At 39.2% G+C, this 15,203-nt stretch overlaps 1 protein-coding gene across 3 annotated transcripts in view; it reads left to right on the top strand.

Annotated features, from left to right (window-relative positions):
- RBMS3 (RNA binding motif single stranded interacting protein 3) overlaps window positions 1-15,203 on the top strand; it is a 755,157-nt gene that overhangs the window by 715,850 nt on the left and 24,104 nt on the right. For all 3 annotated transcript variants that reach the window (XM_043540891.1, XM_043540894.1, XM_043540892.1), the window contains one exon: window positions 488-598. In XM_043540891.1, the coding sequence (XP_043396826.1) occupies window positions 488-598 (111 nt within the window). The remainder of the gene's footprint in view (window positions 1-487; window positions 599-15,203) is intronic.

The following is a 15,203-nucleotide window of genomic DNA, read 5'->3' as shown; positions in this document are numbered from 1 at the left end:
TTGTCAACAACTAGTCTTGCTTAATCACCTGGAAAATGTCACAAATGTCTCTTAAGAGAAATTGAAAAATCCAAGTTATTTACCATTATAGGTTGAATATATCAGAGACTGAAGGTTTTAAAAGCCAGGGAAAATTGGGGACATATGTGTGGTGTCTCTGAGTAAGATTGTTCCATATAGGATATGGAAAATGTAAATGACAGGCATTTTGCCATGTACAGTAGCATTCACCATAGACAGACCATATGTTTTTGTTAGAAGAAGTGAAGACAAAAATGGCATTTAATTGGAACTGGCATAATATACCCTCACTAGTCATATATGTGTGTGTCTTGGTTGTCAATAGGAACAACATATATTTCACATGACAGATAGCTTAGTCTCTCTTCAGATTAATATTAAGCATTAGCCAAATTCATTCATTTAAAGAACACTGATGACTTTTTAAAAAAATAAATGTTGAGGTGGAAATCATATGTATTTGCAGGGTGCTGTGATAACGCCAACAATGGACCACACTATGTCAATGCAGCCAGCAAGCATGATGGGCCCTCTGACCCAACAGATGAATCACCTGTCCTTGGGCACAACAGGAACGGTAAGCTCAGAGAATATGCTACATTGTTTCTATTTTACAAAATGTTTTATTAATTTCTGAGTTCTCAAGGTCATTTCTGCTCACTTGAGTTTCCAATAGTTCATTCATTTTTATTTTATTTTATTTTATTTCCATAGATCCTTTTTTTCGTAGCTTATTAATTTTTAACAGTTACTTAGAAGATCTAGTATACCCTTTATATGAATTTTCCCTTATATTTCACTCATGGCACTACAAGGTTTTTTTTAACTAAAGGAAAAATGTAACCATCTTTAACATGGCACAGTAGTTCCTTCTATGAGTCTTGCAGCCATTTCTTTGGCATATGGCATATTTCTTTCTTCCTTCTACTGTTACTTTACATACTTTATTGTGTCATCTTTCCTTCCAGATCTCATTCAAGTTAATTCCAACCTCAACAGTTTTTTCCCCATTTTTGTTGCTATATCAGACTTTATTCATCTCTCAGAATGCCTGAATATGCTGGTTCTTCAATCTTTGCCATCTATTTTATACGTTTCAGCCAATAAACAAACAAATAGAAATATGATCTCAGTGCTTTTCTCACTATTCTTCTTATTTTCCTTGGACACATGAACCTAAGGGAGGGTACTGTGGCTAGTAGGAATATCTGTATGTGAGATTAGAGCCTTGATTGGACAGTCAGATAGCTCCCTGGCAAGGAAGGTGCATTTTAACAGGTTTCAGAGTAGCAGCCATGTTAGTCTGTATCTTCAAAAAGAAAAGGAGGACTTCTGGCACCTTAGAGACGAACCGATTTATTTGAGCATAAGCTTTCGTGAAGTGAGCTGTAGCTCACGAAAGCTTATGCTCAAATAAATTGGTTCGTCTCTAAGGTGCCACAAATACTCCTTTTCTTTTTACAGGTGCATTTTAGTTTTCTTTAGAATTCGTTGATGACAGATCCATTTTACTGAGTGAATTAAACATGCATTTTAAAAGTGCAGTAAGGGTATGTTGAAGCAGCTCTTGGGAATTTTGCCCTTTGTGTCTGATTGACATCAGAGAGAATTGTGCAGATGTAAACCCTTTGGATGACTTAAAAAATTTTCCTCTAACAGTCTTCATGTAAAACCAGGAAATTCCCAACTAATGATCTACGCTAACATCAAACCGCTGCTAGTGTCCTCTTGGTTGCTATTTAGTAATTGGTTCAGTTGGCATGACCAGATGTATTATATGTGCCATATATTACATATTACATTGTATGGGTCATTTTATCTCGGGGTGGGCAAACTTTTTGGCCTGAGGGCCACATCAGGGTTCCGAAACTGTATGGAGGGCCAGGTGGGGAAGCCTGTGCCTCCCCAAACAGCCTCGCCCCCACCCCCTATCCGCCCCATCCCACTTCCCGCCCCCTGACATGCCCCCCCGGGATTCCTACACCTATCCAGCTGCCCCCTGCTCCCTGTGCCCAACTGCCCCCCGGAACCCTCTGCCCCTTATCCAACCCCCCCTGCTCCCCACCCCCTTACCATGCCACTCAGAGCACCAGGACTGGCAGCGGCATTGCCCAGCCGGAGCCAGCTACACCGCCGCGCTGCCTGGCAGGAGCTCGCAGCCCCGCTGCCCAGAGCACTGGCAGCACAACGAGCTGAGGCTGCGGGGCAGGGGGACAACAGGGGAGGGGCCGGGAGCTAGCCTCCCCGGCTGGGAGCTCTAGGGCCGGGCAGGACGGTCCCGTGGACCGGATGTGGCCCACGGGCCATAGTTTGCCCACCTCTGTTTTATATCCTTTTAAGATAGTCTTTCTGTAATGATACCTTTGCCTGTAGAATGTGCGATATTAATTGACAGCAATATTCCAGCATTCTGAGGAGAAAGAAGAGTGCTCAGATTCTTGAGAAGGTTCTTTAGTTTATTTAGACCAGTGTTCATGAATCCCAGGGCATGAACCACGGTGACTCCAGCCATGTTAGAAAAAAAAATGCTACTCTGATTGTTGGAACTGAACCACATTTTATGATCAATCTAAAAAGTGAATTAAAAATTTCTGTTGTGCTCATATTTTCAAATTTGTCCTTTAAAAGTTTGCAACAGGGTGCTATAGTCACTAGATATCTTTCAACCAGCTTGTTTTCAACAAACTAGTCAAAAAGTCATAAACAATTCTGCTTCATGTCAGCAGCAATCTGTCCCAATTTAATCTAAGAGCTTCCAATATGCAAAGAATTTCTATTAAAAGTCTTTTATACATTTACTTCCTTAGACAAACCATTTTGTTAACCAGCATAAAATATGTTTCCAGCAAAACAGCCATTCAGGGTATGCCCAAGTGATGAATTGGCTCTAAACCTGGCTACAAACATGAACCAAGCCATTGGTTCACTAAGGACTGTGCATTTCCAAAATGCAGGGTTGCAACCCCTTCTGCAGCCAAATCCACACTATGGGGAAAATTCATGCATAGTGCAGAGGGCCAGTATAAGGCTCTCTGGATTGATTGAGCTCCACGTAAGGGCTGGCCTGATGTCTGCTGGGAGAACAACAACCCTGAAGTGACTAGCATCCCCTATATACTATGGAAAATATCTTGTCACTGAGTCCAAGTAGCATAAAGAGCTGCATGTAAACTGATGAGTACAAGAAGCCATAAGCAGTGAACAACAAGAAGAAGTTTTATTGGTCTTAAAAACCCAGGAAAGATACCCCATATTCTTGAGCACCATCCACTAGCACCTTATGTATTAGTGATCAACTATTTACATATATTTAGATATCTCTCTTTTACAGAATACTCCTGTAACAAGAGGTATTGCATGTAAGGCCATAGGGGTGGTGGGCCAGGAGTGTGACTGTAAATCTCTGTTTACTCAGATCCACTGGCCCCAGGACCCCTCCCATGGAAAGCACAGAGCTAGAGCAAATGCTCCAGCCCAGAGGCAGGTATAGTTTGGGGGGAAGAGACTATTGAGGAGGGCTCCACAGCAGCTTTACACCATGACCTTGAGTTGTGGGTGTCAATTTCACCCCTCTCGCCTCCCCTCCATGCTCTGTGGTTTATCCAGATAGAACCTCAATACTCATTGAAAATACAGTTGACAATAGTGACAAATTTGATGGTAGTTGTGCTGCCTGGATCACCTGCACATGTCTGCCTGGCATCAGGAGTTGAGCAGAGAATATCCCAGAGGGCACAATTCAGCCTTATTTATATATATTTTTGTACATACCTCTTCACTCAAAAATAGCAGGAAACAGTTGCATAGGTGTGCTGACTGTGCAAGGAAAGGAAACCTGAGCCTAAATAATGTCACAATTGTGACAAAACTGAGAAAACCCTAAAGATGCTGATTAAGGCTGACAATCCCTCCTCAGCTCCTGCCGTTATATTAAAAAGGAAGGCCCAAAGGCTTAACCTAAGGACAGAGAGCCGGTTTTCACCCTGAATGTTCCTCTCCTTTACCAGTTTATTATAACCTTGGCATATACTCTAGCAAGTCTCATTTTCCTTATATAATATTTATCCACAATTAGCTCTTCCCTTCAAATGATACGTTACTGAAATAGCATAGGGAAACACTGAAAGAATAGCATGTGTGTATTTCATAATATATGGACGCTGGAATTGTTCCATCATCATCCTGTCACTCAAAATGTGTCTAACACAGCCATTGATCTGACGTCTGTTTTGCAGTTTAATAAAAGTCATGATTGATAGCTTGAGTGGAAACAATATAAAAACCTTTTAGAAAAATAAAACTGCACAGCCTGATCACAGCTTTCAGTCCTTACTGTTGGGCTCCTTTTACATTGCCAATGACACATCTGCCATTTGAATGGAAACTAATATTTGCCATATATGTCCCCTCTATAGCTCATTCCTGAAGGAGGTTTTATGGTCCATACCTTGTTGCTTTTATTTTCTACATGTATTTAAAGTGACACTTTGGTTCCATTTACATCCAACATCCTGAGGCAGCCAGCTCTCACCCCTCATTGGCAGATGTGCTTTTCTGACCATTTTGTTTTCTGTTTTGAAATTGCTTCAGTATAGCCCTATTTCGTTTTAAACTTTTTGGGGCCATGCCAGTGGGAGAGTGAATGGAAGCCAGATTTTAGACTGAAACTGCTAGCTCAGCTATGCTTTTTAATTGTACTTCACACACTCAGCTGGGCCGTTTTAGCTTTTGCTTGCTTATTTAAAAGAAAATAAGTGGCAACTTGCAGCACCAGCTCTTTATTCTTCTTTGTAAACTGTACATTTGTTTAATTGTTCTGGATACCTATCTATAAAATAATCAGTTGCGTATAAAAATTGTTAGTTTATCTCAGGGCTGTTGATATTGCAAACCATCCTAACTCTGCTTTCATGGTTTATAATGTCACCAGAAATCCCTCAATGGAATAACAGGCGTGTTATTCTAGTACATCATTTCTTATCTCTTACTTTGTTAGCTATTTCTGTTGCCACTAGAGCTTGATGATATCTCTAGAACCTCTCAATGGAACAACAAGCTTGTTACAAGTTTCTTATCTGTTATTTCCTTTGGATACTATATGGTCACTGGTGATTTACAATGTCACCAAAGGGTATCAATAGAATAAGTGGTTTGTTAGGTTTGTTTGTTTTTTTTAATCATCAATTTTCTTTGCATATACTTTGGCCATGAATAGTCTAAGATGTCACCAAATTCCACTAACGTTCAGAGCTTTGTTAAAACATGATCTTGTCTGTTGTTTTAATAGTACATCATGTGGTCCCTGATGATTTATAGGAGCAACATTTTACAATCGTATTATTTTGGTGTTAATCAGGTTTTAATCTTGAAGCTCTTTTATTTTGTTGGACTGTCTGTTTCAGTTTGCTTGGAGAGTACAAGACTGGACCAATAGCAAAGCTAAAGTATGGTTCAAGCTGGTACTAAGTAGCTCACCCTTGTCCATTTTCTCAACCTAGGTCCTGGACAAATGAAAATGATTAGCAGCATAGTGCAATTTTGGGAAACAGGCTCTTTCAAAGAGAAATGAATCTGTTTGGAAAGGTAAAGAATAGGATAATATCTGTAAGGGTAATGTAAAATAACAAATAGTACAGTGAAAGCCGCTTGGCTGCTCCTATTAGTCTGTTCTACAGTTTGAAATAAACAAGGGGATAGTCAATGAAATTGAAAGTCTCCAAATTTAAAATCAAAGTAACTTTTTGATGCAGCAGCTAATCAATCTGTAGAATTTGCTGCTACCAGATACTAGTAAGACAAATAGGTGAGCAAGGTGTTTAAAAATAGAATTCACATTGATATGAATAACATTTGCTTCACGACAGCTAACTAAAAAAGCCTAAAAGGGATATAGTTTCTTATGGTTCAGAATATGATCACCAGCTGGGGATAGCAAGCAAAGACATTTTTAAATGAGAGCTGAGTAAATAATTCAAAAGTGTTGAGCACCTTAAGCTCCCATTGACTGCAAGCTGCTTCTATTCAGATGCCTAAACATGGGTTCAGGAACCGACATTTAGCCACCCAGGTTTGAAAAATTTGGTCATGGGTCACATGAATGATATGTTTCTGTTCCCTTACTGGCTGAGCAGAACTCTTAAAACCAGTTCCTGGTGTGACTGCTGCATTTATGAGCTAAGCATTCACTTTCTAAGAGCATTCTACACTATAGTAGTTGCCTACAAGGTGCTTTGTTTCTGCAAACACTCCTTCCAGGAAATTCAGTAGCTAAACTATTCAGAGAAAAGGAAAATAAAAGGGGCACAAACACAGATGATGTGGATTCAGTTTTTGATTCACAGAACATTCTGGAGGTATTTGTTCAGTACCTCCATCTGCAACATTGCACAGATGAACAGGTACATTGTTTGGACTCTTTGCCTGCCTCTGATGCATCAGCTAATGGCCATTACTGGAGGCAGGATTCGCCCGACCTAAAGCCTCTTCTCATGGAAGGACGCTGGCCCCTAGATGATTGTGATAAAAAGTTAAAATTGACATATGGAGAAATGATAATGCAAATACAAATCAAAACATTGAAGTAGTGGCTAGAATGTAAGAAATTGATATCCATTTTATTTTCATAACTCTGCAAATCTGATGCTATATGAGCCAAATATATTCAACGGGCTTCAGGTGTCTGTGAACTTGAGTGCTCAGAGGCTAGTTTCACCTATACATCTTTGCTGTCATGCTGTTTATTGTTACTAGAAGTGCTACCGATAAAAAATATGAGGGGCCATTGAGAATATAATTCAAAACATTCTCTTCAAAAACATGTACATCACTTAGCAATAGGCACATACCTCTTAGAAAAACTCCTTTATATTAAAACACATCGGGTGGGGACTGAAATGCATAGACCATATTGTGTACAGCACATAGTGACTAATATACATCATATCCTGAAAAGGTTCACCAGTTTCCATACATGATCTTCAGCCAAACCCTCTGAAGTTGTTATTGTTGTTATATTTATTACAGTAATGCTTCAGGACCAGCCATGAGTGGGGCCGCATTGTGCTAGGCACAGTACAAACACAGAGTGTTAGACAGTCCCTGCCCCAAGAATTTACAGGCTAAATAGACAAGACGGACACAGGGTAGGGCAAAGGGATAGAATGTAGAAGCAGTGTGTGATCATGTGATGGCCTACACATGTACTGTATGTTAGTGTCCCAATTTGTTTGTTCGGTTTAAATTTTGGGGTGGGTTTTGGTTAGGAGGGGACTAGGTAAACAGAAAACCAAAGGAAGGGGTGTGGGGAAAGGGGACAGGACAATGAGAAAAGAAGGAGGGGAAGAACAATGGTTGAAAAATAGCTACATGTAACCACTCATTTTACACACACACAAACATTGAGCTTTGAACAGGTTAACAAGCCCTGAAATCTGTGAACGGACTCTGCCTTCCAGAGCAAAAAGCAACACAATGAATGAAAGGGAGATAGTGGCCAGTCTGCTTTGCAGATTGTGCTCTCTTGACATTAGATGTTTCTGGAGTTGAACTGCTTAAATGAAACATTTAGGACTACTAGCTTATGCCTTCAAGGTATGGCTTACCATTGGGGAGGCATAGAAGGGACCACAGTGCTATTCCACTTAGAATTTTGCTTGAGTCACTGTGACATAATAATGAAAAAAACAGTTTTAATGTAGAAAAGTAGCAACTAAAGGGACATAGCAGTCTGTAAATATCATAAGTGTGTAAGCACCAAGGAAAGAGAGGAATTATTTAGTGTGGTACACATTGGTATAACTATGAATAATGAGGTAAAACTAAGATAGAGAAAATTTTAGCTTGAATATCTTGCAGCAGAGAATAATAATGTATTAGAGTTTGGAATAGTCATCTAAGGGAAATGGTGGAAGACCATCAGCTGGGATATTTAAAACTAGAAGTTGTACTGCAGAGAACTATCAGGCATTGGCAAGGAGATGGGGTAGGTGGTCTTTTTATCTCTAACTTCTGTTCTTTGTTGAAAAGAAATAATGTGACTCTAGTATGAAACTAAGTAATAAGAAGGATAGTTTCTTTTTTCTATTTTTCATTTAAGCGCTGTAATTTCAAAAGATGATATACCATTTAAAAATGTTTTCTGAGCACAACATACCAAAATCAGACAAGAACTATAAGTCAAAACAGTGTTTTTCTTTCACCACCTGGAGTTTACACAACCAACGAGCGGCTGTTCACACTGTTAACTCTGAAAAGTCCTTCTACGGTTGAGGCTAAGTTGTTTCACTGTGTGTTAGGTAGGTCAGTGTGTTTACAATTCACTTCATGATGTTTGTTTCAGTGGATGATGTGTACATTTCAGTAAGCAAAGCATTTTTGCCCATGCGTGTGTTCTGAACAGAAATATATGAATTGTATCCCCAGTGGCTTCTCGTAGGGAAAGCTTAATTTCCAGGCCCAACAAGACTTTATGGAAACACTAGCTTATTGATGCTGTGACATTTCTGAAGATGGGACAATGCCACAAGGGGAAAATGCCTACAGGTTGCACTGAGGGTGGAATTGAAAAGGAATTACATTTGCATCATCTCTATTTTTGATGTTTTTAAATCAGTTACAAAAATGACATAGCCTGGATGTAGGTTGCCTATCCAGGCATAGTGCCAGGACCACAAACAATATGCCATTGAATTCCAATGGTGTTCACTGCAATACGGCGATGACCCTTTTATGTGGCCAAGATACTAGCGGTCAAATGTTTAAATTTTTTCTAAGGGAAATTGCCAGACCATAATACACGTTTGAGGTACATTTGTATGGCATGCTTCACTGCTGATGTCTTACTCACCTGGAAGTACCATCCTGTCCTGGATCAAGTAATTAAGGATGCAAGGTCAGATTACATGGGTTTTCTGTGTCTGTATCCACTGAATTATCTAGTAAGGGTACAGTCTTACCAAATGGTAGCTTATGCTGGTATTCTGTGCATGTTGGGATTTCTGCTTGAAATTCTCAAAAAGTCAAAGCTTTGCTTAAGTGGTTTATGGTGCCATAGGGAGTCATTGATGGCACTAACTTCCATGCCCTCAGATGCTATTTTATTATTTGTGAATTATGTGAGATTGAGTCTTTAAGTGAGCAGTAGCTCATGAAAGCTTATGCTCAAATAAATTGGTTAATCTCTAAGGTGCCACTAGTACTCCTTTTCTTTTTGCGAATACAGACTAACACGGCTGCTACTCTGAAACCAGTCTTTGTTATGTAGTTGTGGAATCCTCACGGTCCTAAAAAACTCAATTTGGAAGTACCATAATAACCAATTTTAACTATAAAAAAGCTCAGTCAGCACATTTCATTAAACTGTAGTGAGGGGGTTGAGATCAGCTGTATCAAGTGAATTTTGGAGTTTGCTGAATGGTGGTGTTTTTCTAACACAGTAAATAACTTTTGAACATGGCAGGTTTATGTTGTGTGACAAATGAGAGCTGGACCACCCTAGGGTGAGTTCAGGGAACGATTGCACCTCCAAGAGGCATAATCCTTCTCCAATCTCCCCAGTGTTCAGCGGGAATGGACAAGGTGCACCAGTCTTTTGAATTTTCCACTGGTCTCTGAATGGGGTATGTAAGGAGACGGTAGGAAGAAGGGTCCTTGACCTCTCACCTCACCATGCACCTGCAAAAGGGCCAGGGACATTTTGGCCTTTAGTTTTTAATCACAACAGCTGTAATCTTTCATGTGTTAACAACCAGCTCCAGCTGAAATCAGGTATCTGAATATCCAAATCGCTGAATACACTCGAGCCTCCATTTCCAATTCCCCAATGCTGGACAGACATGTTTCTCTTGAAGCTTTTCCTCCCAACAATCTAATCTTTTCATTCCTTAAATTAGTCTCATCACCCTCCTTTGGACTCTTTTCCAGTGAAGCTTAATGATAGCTGTGGTTTGGTAATGTATCCCGTTCTATCCTAACTTTCTTTAATGCTGGAGCACTGGCTCCCGCTCTCTCTTGGCATGTTGTTGCATACATCCCACCACCTGCCCAGTCTTTCTGTCCTGTCTCTTCCAACAAAATGATAATTTTATATCTTACCAGAGCCCAGAGACCTCATTATCTTCAAGGCCATCTCTCCCCTATTCCCTCACCACACCGTTGGTATTGGCAAGAATGCCCCAGTTGATTGTCTGTAGGACTGACTTGCTGTGGAGTGACATAGCTTTCTTAGAAGAGGGTTGTTGACTCTGGAATTTGCTTTTTTGGCAGCAAAGAAGTGTCACAATTTTAGTCTTTCAGGCATAATTTTCCATCATAAACATTTTCCAGGAAAATTAATTCAATTTTTCAGCCAGCTATAAAGTTTGGTGGTAATTAGGGTATGGAGCAAGACATAGCTGTTAAACTAACATTTTAATGACAGCAACTTCACCTGTGCTTGGCAAGTTGTGGTAGGTGATGAACTGATTAATAGAAAATAAATAAATTCTATTCAGAGTATATTGGCTGAACAAATGGGTTTCCTTTGCTTTATTTTATACTACGCATCTGTCCTACTATACCTCGGCAAGGACAGTGTCCTTCCTGAGATTCCTTGGCCTTTGTTTAAAAACTAAATCTAAAGGAGCTGTAGATCAAAAATGTATGATAGGAGACTTTGAAGTAATTAACTTGCAACAGAAGGTGAGGAATAAAATGTTGTATTTGAAAGTTTATAAATCCACTCTCATTCATTTTCTTGTAAATTTCACAATCAGTGTTACATTTTCATGTGTTTCTGAGGAGAAAAATATGAGCTGATGCCCCATGGCATCTATTCAAGCTTAATTTTAAAACTAGGAATTTTATTATATTACATATTCTATTGGATATTAATACCAAGAAGTAATAATGTACGATTGCAATGATAAGTGCTGTTACTACTGCCTACTTCAGTATATCTCACAAAAGATTACAGTCCCATTCTTCCCAGTGTGAAGAACATACGTTATAGGCTCCCTCATGCATAGCTACTACTTTCAAATAAAAATTAGAAAATTAGGAATAGAGTGTTAAAGGGTATCCCCAGAGAAGTGTGTGCTGGTTTGGTGCAGTGGCCTAAAGGATTAAAGTGCCTCTGGACCATAATTATTCCTTGGAGACCTTTGCAGAAGGAGCTATGCCCACTGCAAACTCCGACACTGCAACAACTACACTTAGTTCTCAGCCCCCCTTGTGTTGTCAGTTCTGTTTAGCTAGCTGTGGGATTTTTATAGAAACTTTTGGTTCAGACAGAACCAGCACACACTGTCTGGAGATACTCTTTAACATTCTATTCCTAATTTTCAAATTTGTGTTTGAAAGTAGTAGCTATGCATGGGGGAGCCTATAACATATGTTCTTCACACTGGGAAGAATGGGACTGCAATCTTTTGGGAGATATACTGAAGTAGGCAGTAGTAACAGCACATATTACAATTTATATTTTCAGAGCTCTATGGAAACATTTAACTAAATAACTCTTGTAACACCACTTAGGTAGTCTCAAGGAGAATGAGCTGCAGACTGTGGACTGTTTCATATTTCATGGACAGTAGATTCTACTGTAAACCATCACAGTGGTTTAGTGCAGCTCTTATAACACTGAAAAGACACTCGAGAAGGGCCAGATTTTCAGCTGATATGAACTGGTGCAGTTCCAATGAGATTACCAATTTACGTCAGCCGATGAGCTGTCCCTCATTAAGGAAAGGGTAGAAATTACCTATTCCAGTTAGATTTGACTTGACCTCTTACCTCTTCAGTGTACCAGGAGTTGGAATTTAATCTATTTCCTGTCAAATATTTGTTTTTAACTCATAACATCAAGGGATCCTGACTGCAATTCAGAATTTTTAGAAGAACTAAATTGTGGTAAATGATTAAAATGTTTTAAACACCAGCATCAAAATTCATCATGAATCTCATATGTTTTTACATTTTTCTTCCCTCACTAATCATACTGGCCGTACTGTTCTTTGGCTGCTGTATTTTTTTCTCTTTTTTTGCTCTCTGTTTTTCACTTCACTTTCCTTGCATTCTTTCTCATGATCTTTCACCGTAAGCAAAAAATTTCCAGTCCTGAGGCCGGAATGACAGTTAAGCAGCTGCCGTCCCAGTTTGCACAATTATAATTCCTTCAATGCTGGAAGGGGGTGTTACTGCTGTACAGGTTGGCTGACACACTGCCCCAGAGGCAAAATTCATCACCTCTGAAATCAGCCAGTAATAACTGAGAGAACTGTGCACACTCCCTCCTACATCCCCATGAACAGCCAGTCTCCTACCTTTTAAACATTAACCCTATTGATTTCTATTTCAGCAGAAGCATAGGTATACAACATAACATACACAGGTCATTAGAGGTTCTTCTTTGTAAGCTGAATCTTGTAAGTCCTGGGGCCTTAAAGGTATTGATATCAAGTCATTTTGTCAGTAGAAAAGTGGCCACTTTGTCACACTGTTTGTCACATTCTTGGAGGATTGGCTGTAGTGCAATTATGGCTTTGTCAACTGCAAATATTTTCCCTGCACTTTATCTTGTTTTTGAATGTGGGTTTTATACAGAAAGAAAATAGAAAAGGGGACATTTTGCAACAACATTACTGTCAGCATAAAATGAAGATGTTTGAGCTTCTCAGTCAGTCAGTGTGGCTAATGCACCAAAGCCAAGGAGTTTATCAAAGAACCGGAAAGTTCAACCAAACCCAGGAATAGATCTTGCAAGATCCCTGTGGGAAGAGCAATTCACTAACTAGGCTGTGGTTTTAGAACAGAATGTTTTGACCCACCCTGATTGCTTGACCATATGTGCTAAAGTACAGTTGTGTAGTGTTTGTCTTTCTCGCATGAGTGGAGCACAGATACCTCAATGCTTACTGATAATTGGTGTTAGGCTGTGTGGTATCTTTTACATTTAAAGCTCAAATGAAAGCCACAGACAATTGGATATCAATATGATAGCAGTAGGTGGGCTTTTTCAGCTTTCATGCTTATTTTTCCCCAGACTCTCCATTCATAAGGATTAATAGAGTCTCTGTTTTCAAGGTCACCCCTGATCCAGGTAGGGGAGAAGAAATTTCCCAAATTTGAAAATGCAGTGTTTCATTTGAATATTTCTTTTGTTTTTTCGCCATGGAAATAGCCGGCTTTTAAACCCCCCAAACAAGTAGATTTCCTGAGAATCCCACCTTATCGACTCACACATATCTGCAGGGGAGCAGAGGGTTGATGAAGGAAAACCAGACAAGTTAATACTGAAACAATCTCAATGGAGGTATGAGATCCTCCCTCCGACAGGCCTCATCACTGCAATCATAGGAGATGACAGCCTCTAAATCATTAGATTTTTGGCATCAGAGATTGTAATGGTCTACCACATCAATGTACATTTGAGGAGACATTGTAGAGATGGCTTTTTTTGACACACAGCAACTATTTATAGTATTAATTGGAATTAATGTAATGTAAATTACACGTGTACTACTGCTACATTTTATTGTGGATGTGCTTAAAGGATATTATCCTGCCTTAGAATATGCACCTCTGACTCCATTGACTTCACTTGTCACTAGGGGCACGTATCCTACGGTAACTTCAGGCTTTAAATGAAAAGTCCTTTAAAATGAGTGAATATAGGTCTCCAAGCTTCAATATTTCAACCATTTACAATTTATAAAAGATCCTACTCATCGGTAAAGGAAGAGACCTTATTAGCCCATCCAGTCTATCTCCCTGCAAATAGAGGAGTGCTCCTTATGGTACATTTTTGATTGAATGTCCTTTAAGATTAACAGATCAGTGGTCTACAAAACCCTGTTTTACTTCAGTTGAAACCATTTATGAGTGCACAGAAATGAAGGGGGGAAAAAAGCCCATAGAACCACACACAATCTTTTTTCTCACTTTAAAAAAAACCAAAAAACAGTTACATTTTTAACTTGCCCTTGGGCTGAGATTTAGCCACGTTTTTAAGTTCAGAGTAAATTTTTACAACCCCCTTTTTTACCCTACTCCCTTCCCAGCAACAGAAACACAGATCAACCATTTTAGTATTGTAATTCTGGTAGAAGACACTGTCATGCATTGCTTGAATGAGAGTTGACAGTACTCTTAGAAATATGGCAGTACCTCTGCCCTTGATCAGTGCTTGCCATTTGGAAGTTTTCATTTTGGTAATTACATTTTTCCCAGATAGTAGCCGTAGTCATTGATCATACTAATATCATTATGACTGATTCCCCTATAAGTCACCTTTTAAAGACACTTTCTGTCTTTCCGTATCTTATTCCTTTGTAGTCACAGCATAAGATTTCAGTATTTTTTGTCTACCTCTCATCTGATTGATTACCAATGCCACATACTTCCCTTTATATGCCCTAGTAATATACACATCACATTCTTTCCCTCAGGGATCTTAATCAGAACAAGTAATGGCCTTTAGCTTTTCTCATTAGCAAAATGGAAAAGCACCATACCCAATCCATTAGAAATACACCATGGTAATAAGAGGTTATAGAAAAATGGCAGCATGCCAGCAGACACGGGGTCAGTTTACCTTAAAGGATTTTCAGCAAAAAATGTCACCTTTTCTGTCTGGCAAGCAAACATTTTGAGCCATAACTTACCGCATCTGTCTGTCAACCATTTAGCTGGTACTTCTTAAGTGCTGTGTGGAGAGTTCTGTCAGATAGAGAACATTCATAAGGATGAAATGTGGGTGTTTGTAAGTGTATTAATGTCTTCCCCATTGTTACTTTGCTCGGTGGTTTTCTGCTTTTCAACTTCCTTCACCCCGGGATTGGTTTTTTTCCTCATTTTTTCTCAAAAATTGACAACCTGAATAAAACTGCAACAAGAACAAGCATTGTTACCGACTCTTCTTTCAAGCATTTCCCTCGGAGCTTCTCCTCTTGTGCTTTCTGACTTTGTTTTGGTTCCTCTCTAAAATTATTTACAACCAATACACTGGACTTTGAATGTGGAAAGAAGAGCAATTAATTCTTTTTAGGACCATCGATTAATTGCAGTTAACTCATGAGATTAACAAAAAAATTAATCGCGATTAAAAAAAATAAATCATGATTAATCGCAGTTTTAATCAGACTTTAATCAGACTATTAAAACAATAGAATACCAACTGAAATTTATTAAATATTTTGGATGTTTTT

Source organism: Chelonia mydas, chromosome 2 (assembly GCF_015237465.2).
Source record: "Chelonia mydas isolate rCheMyd1 chromosome 2, rCheMyd1.pri.v2, whole genome shotgun sequence".
NCBI classification, from domain to species: domain Eukaryota; kingdom Metazoa; phylum Chordata; order Testudines; family Cheloniidae; genus Chelonia; species Chelonia mydas.
The sequence above is the reverse complement of the archived record's forward strand: the minus strand, read 5'-3'. Positions and strand labels throughout refer to the sequence as shown.